This window comes from Fukomys damarensis, unplaced genomic scaffold, assembly GCF_012274545.1.
Source record: "Fukomys damarensis isolate Sample0158 unplaced genomic scaffold, DMR_v1.0_HiC HiC_scaffold_18, whole genome shotgun sequence".
Classification (NCBI taxonomy): Eukaryota; Metazoa; Chordata; class Mammalia; order Rodentia; family Bathyergidae; genus Fukomys; species Fukomys damarensis.
The window spans coordinates 53,981,956-53,999,966 of NW_022900930.1; the positions used below are offsets into that span (position 1 = coordinate 53,981,956).

General features: G+C 57.2%; 1 protein-coding gene across 1 annotated transcript in view; it reads right to left on the bottom strand.

Moving 5' to 3' along the window:
• Nucleotides 1-17,558, bottom strand: part of Arhgef10 (Rho guanine nucleotide exchange factor 10) — an 86,371-nt gene extending 68,813 nt beyond the window's left edge. Inside the window, exons 1-6 of the mRNA XM_010620365.1 lie at nucleotides 17,482-17,558; nucleotides 14,549-14,690; nucleotides 9,125-9,254; nucleotides 4,114-4,287; nucleotides 3,348-3,635; nucleotides 912-975 (exon numbers count right to left, since the gene is read on the bottom strand). Of these exons, the coding sequence (XP_010618667.1) occupies nucleotides 912-975; nucleotides 3,348-3,635; nucleotides 4,114-4,287; nucleotides 9,125-9,167 (569 nt within the window). The 5' untranslated portion in view covers nucleotides 9,168-9,254; nucleotides 14,549-14,690; nucleotides 17,482-17,558. The remainder of the gene's footprint in view (nucleotides 1-911; nucleotides 976-3,347; nucleotides 3,636-4,113; nucleotides 4,288-9,124; nucleotides 9,255-14,548; nucleotides 14,691-17,481) is intronic.
• Nucleotides 17,559-18,011: the final 453 nt, after the last annotated feature.

Sequence of the window (18,011 nt, forward strand, 5' to 3'; positions counted from 1 at the left end):
CAGATCCTCATGGGCAGGAAGTGGCTCTACATGCAAAAGGGGCAATTCCTGCACCAGGGGCCAGCCAAGAATTCCTCACAATCAGAGTGAATTTAAAAGTTATGAACTGTTTGTTCTGGGATTTTTCATTGAGTGCTGTGGCATTTCCAGGAGCCCACCAAGGTCCACACCGCAGAGGTGTGGGCAGTTGGGAAACGTCCAACTGAGGACCAGCTGCACCAACAACTCTTGTGCAGGACTCTTGTGCTGCATAGCCTGAAATTGTGTCTGAGCCAAAAGCTCCTGGAAAAAAGTAGAACTGCAGAAAATACGAGTAGTATTTAAAAATATTCCCCAATGCTTCCATATGCTTAAAAATGTCGAACTTTCACAAATCTCTGCACTTGACTGAGTTCACTGCGCTTTACAATGTTTTCTTTCAAAGAATCTCACTGTTCAATGACACATTTCCCACTGCTGAGGATAACATGCCGCTAACATTCCCTACACACACAGCTGTGGTTTCTAACAAAGGGCGTGGGTGGCTCTGCCTCTGCCTGTGAACTATTCCCTTGTCAGTGGGAACTTCTCCCCACAAGTCCCCTACGTGTTCTAGAGGGTCTTGTGTGGGGGACGCGGTGACTCCGGGTGATGAACAAAGACACAAGCAGGTGTGCAGACCAGGTGGACAGCAGGCTGTTCAGAGCGGGCACACAGCCGGCTGCCCACTCACTTCCTGTCACCCCAAGCCTGTGGCACACAGGGCACCTGTTGCCAGGGACAGAGGCGCAGCTCTGGAGTCCCTCATGCAGGACAGGTCCATCAGGGCCAGGGCGGAGGACTGAGAAATGGATGACCCTGTGCTTCACCATGTAGTCTCCACACAGCAGAAAGACATAGGTTCGCATACACACAAGAAATGAACAAAATACCTGTGCAGAGGGTCCTCAGAGCTCAGGGAGTTGAACTGGTGGTCATCCACAACTTCCGGTGTTTCTGCTAGGAAAGACAAAAACCACACTGTTTCATGCCTGACAATGGGCTTCTGTTAACATAAAGATTATTTACCAACACATCTAAATTCCTGTTTTCAAATAAAATGACTAGGACTATAATGAACTATGAAATCCCAAGGTCTTATAAAACATAAATAAAATGCACAGACACGCAGCTAACTGAGGCCAGGGCTCATGCGCTCCCTTTTCACACAATTTCCCACAACCTGATCCACTGCATGCATCCACCTGGTGACTCCCACTGTCTCTTCCGGAGAAACAGCGGACAACACGACACACACCCCTCACACCCTCACAGGGGCTCGTGCTCCCAACACTCAAGCTCACACACCCTGCCCGCACAGACTCTCCAACTGCAGTCTTCTCACACCCATGCCGCGCACACCCTCACACACGCACTCATTCCCACACGCCATCTCACACTTGCCCTCTTGCTTGCCGTTCACTCACTCGCGCACACCCAGGCCCTCACACACAAGCATGCTCACTCACACGCACGTTCATGTAAACACACGTGCTTGAGCTCTCACACACACTGGCTCCATGCTGGTGTCCTGGGGTCTCACTGGCAAGTCCTCCAGCTGTCAGTGACGAAGGCTGCCCACAGGCTCCACACACGCCTCATACAGGCGGACAGGCATGGACCCAGTCCTAGAGCAGGAGTGGGCACGGCAGGGGCCTCAGGCCTCCCGGGTGAGTGTGGACAGGAGACAGCGTTGTCACGGCTGTCACAGTGACTCACCCCTTAGTGAAGCATCAGGAGCCCCTCGGATGTAGCAGAAGCTGCTCAGCCACTGCCCAGACTCTTGGACACCACACGCATCCTCATGCCACACAGGGACTTGTATCTGAGTGAGCAACAGCCCTGCCCACCCCAGCCCAGGGCGGCTGACTCTGTGTGCTGACTGCAAACCTCCCAGGCAGCCACATAGCCAGTGCCACAGGAACACACGGAGGCTGGGCCAGGCCCGGCTTCAGTGCCCAGGTCTGGGACTGGCACTCGTCTCTCTGGGCTGGGCGGGGCGGGGCGGGCAGAGTGCAGGCTGCTCTGGCCTGGTGAGTGGGGCGCACATTCAGGAGAAGAGGGCAGCCTGCATGCTGTGACCACTGTGATCCACAGCAGCACTGCCTCGGCCACTCCCCAAGAAAGAGCTCGGTGCACCCCTCTTTCAGGCTCCAGGACAGACACAGGCTGTTCCCGGCTCTGGGACGGACTGCAGTGTTTATCACCAGAATTTGTTACTGGCTCTTAGTGGACAGTAAACAAAAATTCTTTTAAATCATGCTGAGTTATTTTTAAAATAATTTAGACAATATTCAATTACTTAAAATAACCAGATGATTCAGAATTAAGCACGGGTCTCGAAGATGCGCACCCCTGCTCAAGGGCACAGGCTCATACCCCACACACTCCCTCCTTAGCCACAGCACCAGAGTGGCCTGGGGGCCCCAGCAAAACATGAGGATGGCGCTCAAGTGCTGTGGGAAAATAACTGTCAAAAAAATCTATGGTTTCCAGTGTTCAAAAGCAATGTTTTCTTCTAGGATGGTTTCTTCCTGTTAGCTAGAAAGAAAAGCCTTTACAGAAATTTCCACATAAACAAACTGCATCCTCTATCTGAGCCACTCCAAGTGACTCTCAGGGGTGCAGGCTCACCACAGAATTCCCAGTGTCCAGGACACGGGACACATCTGCGGGCAGGCAGGAGGAGACACGGACAGCCAGGCACCCCTGACCTGCAGATCTGCACAGTGCCCGGCCCCTTGCCCAGACCGAGCCTTGCAATGGCCCCGGCACACTCCCAACCCCAGGCGAGGCTCAGAGCGCACAGCCACGCCAAGCCAGCAACCCTGGCCACAGAGACCTGAGTGGGGAGGACAGAGCTGGCCCATCCTGCCAGAGCTGAGGGCTGGACAGTACTACGGCAGGCGCCCTGGGCCGCGCATCTCCCACCTGCTCCCTACCAGCTGCACTGGGGCCCCAGTGTCTCCTGACCCCTCTTATGGGCCCTGCACTCCCTGGACAGAGAAATACATCAGGAACAGGGCGAGCCGTTCAAGGCCTCTGTCCCGGGAGGCAGAGCTCCAGCTCCGTCCACTGCGGGAGCCCATCCTGTGGCTCAGCAGGGGACCTCAGGACGCAGTGGTGGGGGTGCTGAGCAGCGGGGGCTGCCTGCGGCAAATGTCACCTGGGTCCTCCCTCACGGGCAGCGTCTGGCACACAGGGCCAAGTGTGATCCCAGAACTGCAGAAATGAACTGAGCTTCTCCCTAACCGAACCCTGTCGAGGAAGAGAGCAGTGAGAGCTCAGGTCCCTCACGGGAACACGAGGGCCAGAGATGTGCCGCGTACCTTCTTCGTCCACAGACTCGGTGCGGATGATGACAGGGCTTGAGTAGGCAGGCAGCAGCACAGGCAGGCTGGAGGGGACAGCGTAGCCGCAGGGAACGGGCACTGAGTATCCGCTGGGCACGTGCAGACCCACACCGTCCTCCTCAGTGGGCAGCTCTGGGGGTGGCAGTGCGTCCTCCTGCAGCGGCGTGATGTCAATGACGGAGTATGGGTTCACCTTCGTCGGGACTGCAAGCCTGGCCGGTTCTGCCCCTTCGAAGGCTTCTGCCCCAGGTCCCTGGTCATCCCCTGGAGGACAGGACAGTCAGCCACACGGTGGGGAGGGCCCAGGACTTCCTCCTGGGCCAGGCAAGGACAAGGAGGCCCTTGCCCTCTAAAGACGGACCCTGGTACGCCCAGACTGATCCAGATGGCTACAAGGCACACTACAGAATGGGGTTGGCACCACTTGGCACAGGTGAGACCGTGCCCAGCGGCTTCCAGAGACATGAGCTGGGAAACCCCACAAAGAGTCTTCGCCAGGGACAGAGAAGCGTGGGGCTGGCCCTGCAGTCACCCCCGATGCCTGCACACATGAAGACAGGAACCTTCCCAGCTAGCCCAGCCGTGGCACCCTGGCCCATGCGGTACAGCGGCAGAGAAGAGGGCACACTTGCCTCCAACACAGAAACAAATGGACACGGCAGCGAGACTGCCCGCCAGGAGACAAGTACTGACAGAACCAGAATCTTGGCCCAGGCCCCGAGGCACACTCGGTGGGACTCACCCTCCTCAGGAGAGGTGCCAGAAGGCCCCAAGGCTGCACCCACTGCTTCGGCCGCAGCCCCCAGGCCAGACGGGGGTTGTCGATCCGCTTCTGGGACTTCATCCCCACTGTCGAAGTCGAACTGCTCTCCCTCTCCCTCCTCGTTGTTATTAGTGTCACATCTCACTTCGTTTTCTAAAGTTTAAAATAACATCAGGTACAATATGGCATGTGTTCCCAGCACCAGGTCAGGCAGAGGGCTGAGGAGGGCTGGAGGTGGGAGAAAACAAGGTGGAAAAGGAGGGAGAGAAAAGGCGTCTCTCACACTATAAACAGATTTACCAGGAACTCAGAAGTCAACTAGGAAAACAATCAACTTAGGCCCAAACCAGCCGCGTCCTGGGGAGCAGCTCCCCCGGGCCCATACCCAGCTGAGCCTGGTGCGTGTGACCTTGGCAAGGCTGGAGCCCTCTTCCCAGCCTGCGCTTGTGCGGGGTGGACAGGACCTGCGGACGAGTGCACTGTGCACCAGCACAGCAAAGGTGTGACTCAGCACACTGCCCAGTACAAGGCCCCAGGTGACCCCAGCGCAGCTCAGGGCAAAAGCCCTCTCCGCCTCCACCACGCACCGTTTACCTATACACAGGCGGACCCCGCCGTGAGGAAGTTTTACAAATAACACTTACATGATCCGAGTCCCTCTCAAGCCCCCTTCCTCCCTATGTACAGAGGCTTTGTTTTCTCCTTCTCTTCTCACTTTTCTCTCGTCCCCTCGCTCCTCTCCCCTCACCCTCCCTCCTCCCCTTCCCACCTGAGCACTTCCTTCCCGAGTCCCAGCATCCACTGACATCTCAGTCCTCATTTCCACTTTCCGTGTCTCACACCAGAGAAACAATGCGGTATTTAAAACTGTGTCTCATTTCTTTCACTGAGCAGTAGGGTCTCAAGGTTCATCTGTGTACCTATAAACGTCTGAAGTTCATCCTTTTCATGGCAGAGTAGTACTCCATTGCAGGAAAAAAACACGTCTTTATCCACTCATCGGTTAAGGGGCAATCGGGCTGTTTCCAAGATGTATCTATTACACACTGTGCTGTTATAAACATGCACGCGCATATATCAGTGTGGTAAGTGTCTTTTAATTCTTTTTGGAAGAAAAGGTATAGCTGGGTCCAATGGAACCTCTAGTTTTAGTTTTTTGAGGAATTTCCACACTGATTTCCACAGTGGTTGCACCAGTCTGCACTCCCACCAGCAGTGGAGAAGGGTTCCTTCCTCCCAACAGCCCTGTCAGCATTTGTTATTGGTTGATTTCTTTCTTTTCTTAAAGTTTACTGCACATTTTAGGTATATATTTTGATCACATGCATCATTGGGAATTTGTACCTGTACATGACATTGGCTCTTCTTTTTGGTTGGTTTCTTGATGACAGCCATTCTTTCTGAAGATGGAATCTCAGTGTTGTTTTCATTTGCGTTTCACAGGTGACCAGTGATGTGAAGATTTTTTCACATATTTATTTTCTGTTTCTAATTCTTCATCTGAGAAGTATCTTCATTTCATGTGCCCATTTTGCACAAGTGGACTTTAAAAGTCTTTTTTTAGTGCAGAGTTTTAAAAGAAAAACATCAGCAGACTGTATGTTTTAAGAACCAGAACAATGTATTTGCTGTAATCTCAAATCATTAGTCATTTTCTTTAGTTTTCAAGAAAAATAATAGTACGCATCCCGCAATTAGAACATTCAGAAACAGCATTAAAATCCTGTCTCTGTGAGTCTCAAGTACAGCAGAGTATCCTAAGCAGACTACTCTTACCATGCTTTGGTTTAGGAAATCTAATGCCGTCCTTGTGTTTCCTCGCGTGTCTACATCGCACAGTGGACGCAGTGCTGTGCCGCATGGCACAGCAACCTGGGCAGTGTCCCGAAGGTGACAGCGGGGCTGCTGCCCACAGGACCGCACTGCTCCGGGAGGAGGTGGCAGGATGCGGCCAGGAGGAAGGGCTGCTTTCGGCCTCTCTCCCCGCTTCCCCGCCACCTGCTGTGAGTGCTTGGTTTTCCTCCACCCAGATCTTCATCCCGCTGCTCTGCCTGGCTCACAGCTGTGGACCACCCCAAGCCAGCCAGCGCCATCCTGGCCACCTCGTCCACAGGCAGTGAGCACTCTACCAGTCGGGAGCACTGACTAACACGGGGCACTTCACACCAGAACCCTCTGCGATCGAAGGAGGACGGCACCGCCCCACAGCTTCCACAAAGTACACGGGACCGATTCTCACTCGTGCCCACAACATGTAGGAGGCCAAAGATAAGAAGTAAAAAGTAGAGAGACGAAAAGGGAGAGGGAGCGGGAAGGAGAGAGGGAGGAGGAAAGGAAAAATCTCGAGCTCAGGTGCCGTAGCAGGGGACGTCCTCCCCACCTCTGAGTCCTTGGCAGGTTCTGATCAGGCCCCATCCAGCCCATCTGGCTCCTCCCATGCTCTCAGGGGCCTCGGCCTCAGGTCCCCTACCTCCCCTGGGCAGAGGCCAGCGCTCTCAGCTCTGTGTGCAGGGCAGGGCAAAGCAGGGCAGCTGAGAGAAGTGCATGCCGCCCCAGGAGAGGCCTTGCCGTTTCCAGTGCCCACATGGCCGGTGCAGGACCAGACCCTGGGGCCTTTCTCCCAAGCAGGCTCCAGGCCACGGGCACTTCTACAGACACCCGACGGGAGATGCAGGAGCACTCACTGAGGTGGTGCTCAGCCCCAGGGCAGAGACAAAGCCAGCCACGTCCCCCCGCTCCTCAGACCACAGTTGACTACAAGATGCAGCTCTAATGCAAGACGTGACTCAAGCCAAGAGCACTCATCTCATCTCATGGTGGCCGAATGCACGATTTTAAAAGAGGGGAAAAGCATCAGGCCCCTGGGACTGTTCATGGCAGCTGCCCAGCACAGCGGAGGGCTTCTGTCCAAGCTCAGGATACACTGCGGCTCATTGGGTCACCCACTTTCATAAATTGCACTCAGAATGCGACAGTCCAACTTCCTTTTCCCAAACATAATGTGGTGTGGAGGGATTCTGCTAGCACAGAAGGCTTTGTGCCTTGCTCTCTAAAATACTCTGTCTGGGGCATCTGGCAGGTCAAAGCTTGCAGCCAGCCTACATGCTGAGTTCCTGTGGGCCCTGAGTCAGTAAGTTAATGCGCACACACATGTGCAGACGCATGCACACACGCACACAAATACACACAAGGGAGGGACTGCTCCAGGGTGTGAAGGTGACACAGGGGCCAGGAGAGCTACCCCACACCCTCACATACCCCTCGGGCCGAGGCCCTTCCTGACACACAGCATCGCCCCACATACCCCCTTAGCCAGGGCCACTGGGCACGTCCAGGGCAGCACGGGACGGCCAGGCATGGGGAGGTGGGAGAGACCACCACATGGGAACAGTGGGCAGGATGCTGCCAGATGCAGCACCAGAACTGCAGGGACACAGAAGACACGACACTCACCAAGGGGAAGGGTCCAAGCCAGCTATGGAAATGGACTCAACAACACAAAAGAACATTCAAGGACTGTGCCTCACAGAAAAGCGGTGACCCCAATACAGCAGGAGCTGGTGGGGGCAAGGGGTGGCAGCCACAGGGCAACTTCCCACCCTCCTCCCTCAAGGGCAGCATCGCTGGGACTAAAATGGCCCTGAACTGCAGCGGAGATGCTGCCGCTGAGGCTTGTTAACTGGGAAGTTATTACCTGCTGTCAGGGCTTTGAGCCAGCCACTGCCGCCTCCCAGTCCTGACTGAAAGCCACATCCAGCCATTGGCCAGGATGCTGTGCCCCATGACAGAGCTGCGATCGTGCCCGCCAGGATGGCAGCTGGGGCTTGGGCGGCCCTCACAGCCCACATAGGACATGGGCAGTCAGCTCCCAATCAGGGCAGCCCCTGCCAGGGACAGCTGTGCCAGCAACATGGGAGCTAGGACTGACTCAGGACGGAGGACAGATGCAGCTGTAGTGGCAGGAGGAGGGACATGACAGCGGCCTTTCATTCAAAGCCAGGCCGGTGAAGTTTCCTCCCCAATACTGCAACGGTCTCCATAGCACAGCGACAGAGTGACTCCTCCCTTCAATGCCGAACCCAAGTGACAGGGGGTGCACAGTCAGCTGAGGAGCCAGGCCACAACACACGGCGAGACCCTGAGGCCCTCTGCCAGGGCTCAGTGTCCCCCGCCTCGGGCCTTCCCACAGACACTCCCATCTCTCCCATTTGGCACCCTGGGTCACTGAGGGTGCCTCCTGGTTCCGGGTGTACTCTGAGGACAGCTTCACCCACAGGTCCCCTCCTGTGACTCACACACAGCCAGACCAGGGTGACTACACAGCAGGAAGAGCAGGATGGACCCACAGCAAAGCCCATGCTACGGGGAACCTCAGACCTGGCTATCGCTGGCACATAGTCCCCAATGCTGCCCTGGACCCAGGAGGCATCCAGCAGCCACCCTGAGTCATGTGGCCCTTTCCTGCAGGCAGCAGGAAAGCCTGGGACATGGACAGCCCTCATGGGACCTGCAGAGTCCACCCCTCTTTTGGTAGTGACCTAACTGTACCCAGTGGTCTTCCGGTCACAATCTTTACCACTGAGCAGATGACGCAGATGTCGCCTGGCCTAGGGCCATGCAGAGGAAGGAAGCAGGAAAGGAACTGTGTGAGCTGTGCTCCCTCCAGGAGAGGCCACGCAGGCTGTGGGGCACCAGCCCAGCTACAGGCTCTGTGGCTCGACGGGGCCTTTGACCAGGAACCTCTTCCTCCACACTTCCCCACTCCAGAGCAAACAGGAATTGGGACGCAGAGGATGGCTCTTCACAGATGGGGGAGTCTCCCAGGCACAGCCCTCGCCTGCGTGCAGGCCGGGGCACTCTGAGGGCTTCGCAGCAGTGGCCAGCATGCTCCTTTCTCTGGAACACCCTCCCCTGCCTCACCCAGGGCCAGCAGTTCAGGGACACTGGATGTGTGGAGTCCCCAGCACCCCGCAGGGACACCCTACCCTACCTGCAGGAGCCAAGGTGAGCCGAGGTGCCTCTCCCGGGTCCATGCTCAGGCCTCAGCCTCTGCACAGGGCTCTTTCAGGAACTACTGCCCGTCACGTCCAGAGTGGGCACTGTCACTCACCACGGGGCGCCTTCAGAAGGACAGGAGAAACTGTTACTCGTACAGTGGTCATTGCGAACCCCCAGAAGTGACACCAGGGCACGTCACCTAATGTCCAGCACCTCCTGTCTTTGCTCACTTCTCACTGGGCCTGGGGCAGAGAGCAGAGTCCTTCAGCTGGAACCTGCTCAGCTGTGAAGGCGGATATGCGCAGAAGCAGGAGCCACACTGACGTTTTCTCCGCTGCTGTTGAGTAAACAGTGACTAATCTCCTGGTCAGGCATCTCCACACCTGGTGCTTTCCCCCGAGCACGTCCTTCCCCAGAGCGTCACAAAAACCAAAAATGTGAGAAAACTGTTGACACCAGCAGCTCACAAGAAGGCCCGTTCCCAGGTCCTAAGGATGCCATCCTGTTAGCATGCACCAAGGGCCCTCCTGGTCCTCATTTAGATACCCGCACTGCCCTGCAGGGGACACAACACGCCTGCCCTCACTTCTACCCTGGGCCCCCGACACCACCCAACAACCTATCTTCCACCAGGAGAATTCCCCAATTTTCCCTGCTGCATCGGGTGCACGAGGGCCTGAGTGCAGCACGTTCAGATGGGCTGGCAGCCACACGGAACCCTGGCTCACTGGATACAGCAGGTTGCAGCCACCTACCTCGTGCCTACCAAGTTAAGAGCCTCCACCCGCTCTGCCCCAAGGCCCCTCGTAGCCCCTCTGGCACTGCCCAGGGCGCTGCGTCTGTGGCACCAGGGGCACGGATAAGCTGCTCAGCGCTTGCACACCCTCCCCAACCTGTTGGCCACCTCCTGGGGACCCTGTGTGCTTAACTCCTGGGTCCATGTCATTTAACCAACACACATACATACACGTGCATGCACGCACGCGCACGCGTGCGCACACACACACACACACACACAGCACACAGACACATGCAGGGATTTGCCTGAGCAGTGTGAGCCACTGCACACAGTGACTCTCACATACGATACAGTGGAAAACACAACTCCCAACCCACTAGACGGCAGATGTTCCGAGTTCATGTCCCGCAATCAAAGGATGAAGTCTAAGAACAGAGGTTAAGAGCAGAAAAGGTTTACTGAGAGAGTCCTGAGACAGGAGGGGACCCGAGGCCACTTCTCTAAGAATGTTCTACGAGCAAAACCATGAGAGGATACAAATCCAAGGAATGAGTACAATGTGGGTCAAACTATAATCAACCAATAAGATTACGACCATGGCCACTGAGCAAAAGGGACACAGCCCATGGAGAAAGGGTGCACCGAAGGGAGGGTCCGGATGCTCTGGTCACCACCTGAGCGACTGAAGCCTGTCTGGACTTCCTAGACTAGGGGTGCCAGTTACAGTATAATTCCAAGTTACTCCTTATCCCTCAGGGAGGCCTGTGGGTCTGGCCACTGCATCTGAATCTTGAGGCCTGGCTTTCTTCAGATGCGAGTCCAGCCACAATTCTGATGTCTATTTTTTCTGCTGGCTCCCTTGAGAGCTCAGTCCTCCTCTGACTGTACATTAACTTCTGTCTAATTTAGCTGCCTAAAACACCACCATGGCTCCGAGAAGTGTGTTCTGTCTCCCTCCCGAATGGACAACCATGGCCTGGAGGCTCAGGAGACCTGGGGCCCCAAGGCAGGCGTCTGACAGGTGGAAGTGCTGACCACATGTCCCTCTGTGCTCACTGTGGGTGAGCCATCTGTGCAGGTGGTTAGACAGCACAGGTGTCCAGCTGTCACTGGAGGCAGGGGCAGTAGCAGCTGTTGCCTGCACAGTTCCGATGCAGCACCTGGAGTCCGAAGGGCCAGTATTTCAGGAGGAGCAAGGAGTCTGTGCTGTACCCTGCTGTCTCCCAGAACCCCAAGGCTCCATTTTCCACCCAGGTCAGGGCTGTAGCAGTTAGGCAGGGAGTGACTTGGGGCGGCCCACTGAGTTGTGGAGTGGGAGGTCCAGGAGAGGCCACGGACATTCAGGGACAGTGTCCCCCTACATGTTGCAGGAGACCACAGGAAGGACAAGGCAGGACAGGCCCATACAACTCTGTTCATGGCCACTCCAGAGCATCTGCACCCACAGGTAGGGAGCACCATCCCTCTCTACCACCCCGTGAAGGCTCAGGGTATACACTGTCCTTACTCGCTAGAATGCTGCAGCAGGGCAGATCCCTGTGGCCAGCGCAGCAGCAAATGTCCCAATAAGAGAGGAAAAGGGTTGGGGCCAGTGACCCCTCTCTGTGGCCTCACAGGGAGCCAAGCCACGAGGATCAGGAGTAGAGGACCATCAACAGTGCCCCCAGCCTTGTAGTCCCGAGAAACTTGGCAGGTGGGAGGCTGGACAGGAGTGCCCAGCATGGGGCAGGGCAGCTGCCCCACCACTGGCCAGTGACAGGGCCAGGAAACAGGCTGGGCAGTGCCACCAGGAGAAACAGAGGCCCCTGCAGCCAGTGATGCCCCAGACTTCAGAGAAGAGAGAGGACCCTGTACTCCATGGATGAACTTAAGGCTCCTTGCTGGGGGTGAGGATGCCAGGGCCAGACAGTCACCCTACTGCAAGCTGAGAGGTCAGCTGCTGCCCAGACATGGTTTGCAAGTATGCAGCCTGGGCCTCACAGCAGGGGTGGAGAGGCCAACCATTTTCTACATCGTGTTGCCTGGCTCTGGGACGAGAGAGTTCCGCTGTCCCTCACCTCCCGGCTGGTGAGGAGATGGACAGAGAAGGACGAGCTTGCCTGAGGCCTCCCCCACAGACCTACTGTCCTCACGCCAGCCCCAGAGCCACAGAGCTGAGGCTCGAGGGTACCACAGCCCCTCACAAGCACAGGTTCCTGCTGGCTGCAGCTGGAGGGTCCTGCTGTGGATGGACACTGTCACACTGCAACAAGTCCTTCCAAGGTCAGCAGCCCTGGGTGGTCATGCACCAATGGGAAGCTGGCACAGACACCCTCATCAGAAGGCCATCGTCACATGCTCCTGCCCCATCCCCATGCTGACCCTGACCCATGCGGGGCTCCGACACTCCCCAGCCTCAGAGCTCATCCCAGCCATCCTCAGCCATGCTCACGATGCCACTGCACTGCCCTGACTGCAGTTGCCAACATGAGTACCTGTGAGGTGGCACTGTGTACCTGCACTACAGCTGCTAATAGAAGCTGACATGTCAGGCTGGTGAGGCCGGGACATGGTCTCAGGGGGCCCATTCGGAGCCCCCCCTGCACATCCTGTACATGCCCTCCTCCAAGCAGTGGTGCAGGTCCACAATGTCCCCCGGGCAGTGTCCGGAGGGCTCAGGAGGTGCTTGGACCACAAAGGCTACAACACCTCGAGTGGGTCTGCCGAGTGCTGAGAGGATGCTGGGCAGGTCCTTGGAGGAGGGGCAGAGGGAAGGGAGTGGTCATGCATGACCTTGGGGTCTGTCTGGTCCCCAGCCCTTCCTCTCTCCTCTCCCTGGCTCTCTGCTTCCTAGCTGCAGTGAGGTGACCTCTTTGCTTCCCCCATGACACCTCTGCCTCATGCAGGCCTGGCAGCAATGGAGGTGATGGCCGTGGACTGAAGGCCCTGGTGCTGTGAGCCAGAAGAGCCTCTCCTACTCCCTCAGGATCCGCCATGGCGGGAACAGCTAAGGACACTCCAGCGACAGGACTTCAGGGACAGCTGTGGCCTCCCTCACCCCATGGCCAGCCTGAAAGGGGAGTTTAGGTGGACACCACAGAAGGGCCCTGGAGAAGGCACCAGCAGGGGCAGGTCCCGCAAGACCACATGGCCCTGGGGAAGGACGGGATGCAATAGCCAGGCCCTTCGTGCTGGGCTGGGCGCCTGGAACAGTGGGGCAAGCTGGGGCCATGGCCTGGCTGCTGGATAGTTCCAGCCAGCCTCAGCCCCACATGCTGAGCCGAGAGGAAGTCTGCCTCTCTCTGTGTCTCTGTCTTGTCTCTCACGTTCTGCATCTCTATCTCCTTCTATGTCTCTCTGTGGCCAGGGTGGAGCTGGAGGGAGTGTGTGTGTCCCAAATGCAGCGCTCAGTGGAGCTGCACTGTGCCGAGCCTGGGTGGAGCTGCCTGGGGGCCTGCGTCACCACAGGTCTCCTCCACCTTCCCTCCATGCCACATCAGGCAGAGGCCCAAGTGCTGCTCCTGTCCTGACCCTCTCAGGAGTTCGTCCTCATGGGACAGCTCCGGAACACTTTCTTGTCCATTGCCCAGGGGACCCGGGTCCTCCCCAGCCAGGCACTTGGCACAGCTCAGGGCAGTGCCCACCACAGCAGCCAGCCAGCAGGCCCATCCCTTCAGGAGGCTCCACGGGGCACCAGGGGCAGATGCTGCCAGCCAGGCCTGCGCAGGGGCGCTCCCTACACCTGCAGCTGGCCTTCCAGGGTCACTGGGGACAGGGACAGCCCAAGGCCACATCCAGAATCCAGTTCAGTTCATGGGCCACCTAACCACAGGACCTGACTGCCCCATGCTACCTGCTCTCCTGGGTCTGGGAGCCACATTTCCAGCATCCCTCCCCTCTACTCTACGCCCCTTTCCTCCTGGGTGACCTCGTGTTGTACCCCCAGACAGCCTGAGCAGGCAGCTCTGTGCCTAGGTCATGCCCTTCCATGCACCCATGGCAAAACCCACCCAACTGGGTCTCACTCACCCCAGCAGATCCCGGCTGTGACTTTCAATAGCTGCTGGCTGACCTCGGTGTCTGTCCTCATCCTGACAGGCTCCCAGAGCCACCGCAGTGTCCAGGTCCCCACCATTCTGGCCTCATCTCCACAGAACCCACACTACAGCCTGGGAGCCATGGCAGGCCAGCTCCCCACCACATGGGCCCTCCAGGTATCCCTCACACCTGCTGCCCTGGGCCACAGAGACCAAGTAGCTGTCCCTAACTGTGCTCTGCTCAGGGGATCCTCGGAGGGCCTAGCAGCTGCCCTCTCGGGGCCCTCACGTGTGCCATTCCTGCCCAACACTCAGCCTCACCTTGTCAGCCCTCTCCACCTTTCCTGTGAGCCCCACCTGGCCACTTATTTAAATGGCAAATTCCCCTCCCTTATGCCCACACGTGTTCCACTCCTACTTTTCTTCCAGCACTTGTCACCATCGAAAGCACCATAAAAAGCCCAGCATGGTGGTGCATGCCCATAACCCTAGTACTACAGGAGGCTGAGGAAGGAGGACTGCAACTTCAAACCCAGCCCATGGAACTTAACGACCTAGCAAGATCCTATCTAAAAATAAAAAATTAAAAGGAGAGAGTGATCTGGGGATGTACCTCAGTGCAAAAGCCCTGGGTTCAATCCCTACTACTGAAAGGAATTACCTTAAATTCTACTTGTTTGCCATCTCTCCTAGTCCGAGGTCTCCAGGCCTGGGCCAGCTGCAGGGAGCGCTTCCAACCTCCACTCACAATACCCGTGGCATTTTTCTCCTTCAGAAAAAGGCTGCTCCCTTTCTGAAGTCTCCTGAAGGATACATGAGAACAAAATAACAACACATCAACAGGGCACAGCTAGGGCTTGGTGTGCAAAGCCGTGCTGGGAAAGGCACCCTTGAAGGACAGGCTGCAGCCTGAGAGAGGCAGCCATCTGCAGGGGGTCCTGGGGCAGAAGCCAGTGGCACAGCACTTCTTTCCTTCCCATCTATTGCAAAGGTCCAAGTCCCCTACTTGGCCCACACTACAGAGGCGCTCTGCCTGCCCACAGCACTGCCTGCCTGGGCACCTTATCAGGCCAGGATTACAGTGTAGTAGGCAAATCCTGGAAACCATACGTCTCCCCTCCTCCGACACCACCTGTGATTAGCTCGTCTCTGGCAGAGTCCGGTACCTTCCATTCTTTCCTATGAAGTCACCAGAACTGTGCAAGTCTAAACGCTATGGCAGGACAGAGGCCTGCCGTCCCGTAGGCACCCCAGCTGCACACTGTCCCACCTCTTACGGGAGTCAAGTCCCTCTGCAAGGCAGGGGTTCAGACCTCAGCCCACTGGAGAGTAGCCCCCAGAGCCAGAGCATACAGATCCCAGCAACTCTGCATGGCCCTGTGCAAGTGCTTCTGCCATCCAACTGGGGCCCATGCGAGCCACCCCGCCAGCCCACACTGGCCCCACGGACCTGCTGAGTCCAGGGCTGTATCAACTTCTTATCACTTCTACAGCCAGGGGGTGCCAGGGTCACAGCTGAGCTTAGTGGGAGAAAGCAGCTGGCCCAGTCCACATGGGCCCATTGCGTGGCTGGGTGCCACCTGGCAGCCTGCACACGCTGGGGAAAAAGACCCAAAGGTGTCACAGGAGCTCCAGGCCTCCAAGCTGTAAGCACCATCAGCTACCAGACCCCTGGTTCCCATCTGGCCCCTGGCTCCCATCTGGACCACTCAGCATTTCAAGAGTTAGGAGCCACCTTTGCAGGAGGTGGCCTGACAAGGGGACCAGCCCACTGCCTGGACATGCTGGAACTCAAATACACCCATCCTCTTCAAAACCAGATCTCCACCTCAGCTCTACTCTGCCACCCTGGGGGCACTGAACAAGGCCTCCACAACCTAAGGCTCTTAAAGTCCATTTCCTCAGGTTCCTTAAAGAAAATCAGAAGCCAAGCTGCAATCACTATCCTGCTTTTCTTTCAAGAACATAAAAGTGCGCACAGGCCTTGGGTTCCAGCCCAGCACCACATGACGCATGTACACAGGGAGGCAGGTCTCTATACAAACAGTTTTACTTGTATGATAAACAGTATAAAGGATATAACTGATGTACAGTATGAAATATACAACTTACACAAGCTCTCAGTCACCCACACAGGAGAGAACACGCAGGCTCACAGCAATATGCTGACCTCCAGCACTGAAAAAAAGTTATCTTGCTGGGTGTGGTGGTGCACACCTGTAATCCCAGCACTCCAGAGGCTGAGGCAGGAAGATTGCTGAGAGTTTGAGACCAGCCTGGACTACATAGTGGGTTCCAAGGTAGTCTGAACTACATAGTGAGGCCCTGTCTCAAAAAAAAAAAGCTATTTTCTATAATTTTGAATTTTACCTCTTGCTCACTGTTCAGGACTCCTGTGACAATAACTTGCTGTGTGTGGAGATGGCTCCACTGAGAACAGCACTGACACAAACGACTCTTTGACCCAAAGAAACCGCCCAGTGTAGTCCACACTGGTACTGAAGCCAACTTTCTAGTAACAGACATGTTCTATTAAACAGGTGCTCGATGCATATTGCAAACAATAAGTGAGCAGTAGCTAGTGTGTGACTGCAGCACTCCCCGAGGCTGAAGCAATAAATAGGATCCTCAGTTTGAGCCCTGCCAGGATAACTTGTGGAGTTACTGTCTCAAATAGTAACTTTCAAAAGGGCTGGAGATGCAGCTCAAGGTCAAGGCTCTGGGTTCAATCCCCAGTATCTGCCCACCCGCCAAAATAATGCAGCAGTGGAAACCGCCCCCACTTCAACAGGACAAACAAGGCGCTCTCCACAGCAACAGCCACAGATTGCTCACCGGCTGCGTTCTGAGTTCCTGCGGAGTCCACCTCCGGGAAAGGACCGGGAGGGACAACGCATCCGCCTGCTCTCTGCGAGCCGGGCATCCTGCTTAGGATTTGACTCGATTTTTACATGCAGAACCCAGGGTCCCTCAGAGGATCCGCGGGCCTGCTGATAGGTCTCAGCAACTGAGGATCTGCCCAACTTCGAGCAAGAGCCCAAGAGCGGGCTGGGGTGCAAAGGGAGGCCCTGGCCGTTGGATAACTCACAGGAAGAGTCCTCCCGCTAGCCACACCCATGCCCTGTCCGGCCTTCCTGGGCGACTCCAGTGGGTGCGGGCTGACCCCACCCCACCCAGCTGTGGCCCCTGCACATTGCCCAGCGCGCCCACCCCGGGCCTGGGCCTGGGCCTGGGCCCTGCAGTATCCCCAGGGGTCAGGACACGGCCGAGGGCGGGGCCGCCAATGCTCCGCGCGTACTTGGGGGCACACTCTCGGGTTGGGGGTGCCGCGCTGCTCCAGCTGTACTCGGACAGCCGCCCGGTGAAGGTCACCGTCCTGGGGAGCCGCCCGCCTGGGCTAGGGGGACCTCCCTTGAGGTTGGAGGTATACCCGCCTAGGCTGGGGTCGCCCTCGCTGGCTTTCCGCTATGTGAGCCGCGGGACTCGCTTGTCCCCAGACCCCAGGTGGGCTTAGGGACCTCGGGGACAGACAAGCAAACACGAAAGCCTGCCAGCGTCAGCCTGGGATCACCAGGAGCCTTCAGCCGCACTCACCGCGCATCCTGTATCCGCACCAGCCAGGCGTCCCGCGACCCCAGCCCGCCCCAGACTTCGAGGCGTCCGGCCCCGCCCAGGCCGGGTGAGTATCCCGCCCTCAAGCCGTGATTGGCCGTACCGGGCCATGCCAAGCTCCCATTGGCCTGCGCGCCTGCCCGCTGCTCGGCTGCGCCCCCGCCCTAGCGGCCCGCGCATTCCTTCGAGGCCACGTGGCTGCTCCCGCCTGGGCCCCCAGCCCAACGCCCGGGTCTGGCTGCGCACGCGTGGGAGAAGGCACTCGCGGGGTGGAAAGGGCTCCCGGCCACCTCCCAGCAGCTGCCCCTCCTTGGAGACCACAGCCTGGCTGAGCCCTCGGGTATGGGAGGGGGTCCACAGGAAGGCCAGCCAGGCCCAAGCATCTGCTCTCCGGCCCCCCTCTGCGTGCCCCGCCTGGGCACACTCCTTCCTCACAGCAGGGTTAGGGGAATCGCAGCCCTGCAGGTTCGCAGTTCATGTCTTCTAGTCCTGGCCCGGGACCTGCCTTCTGG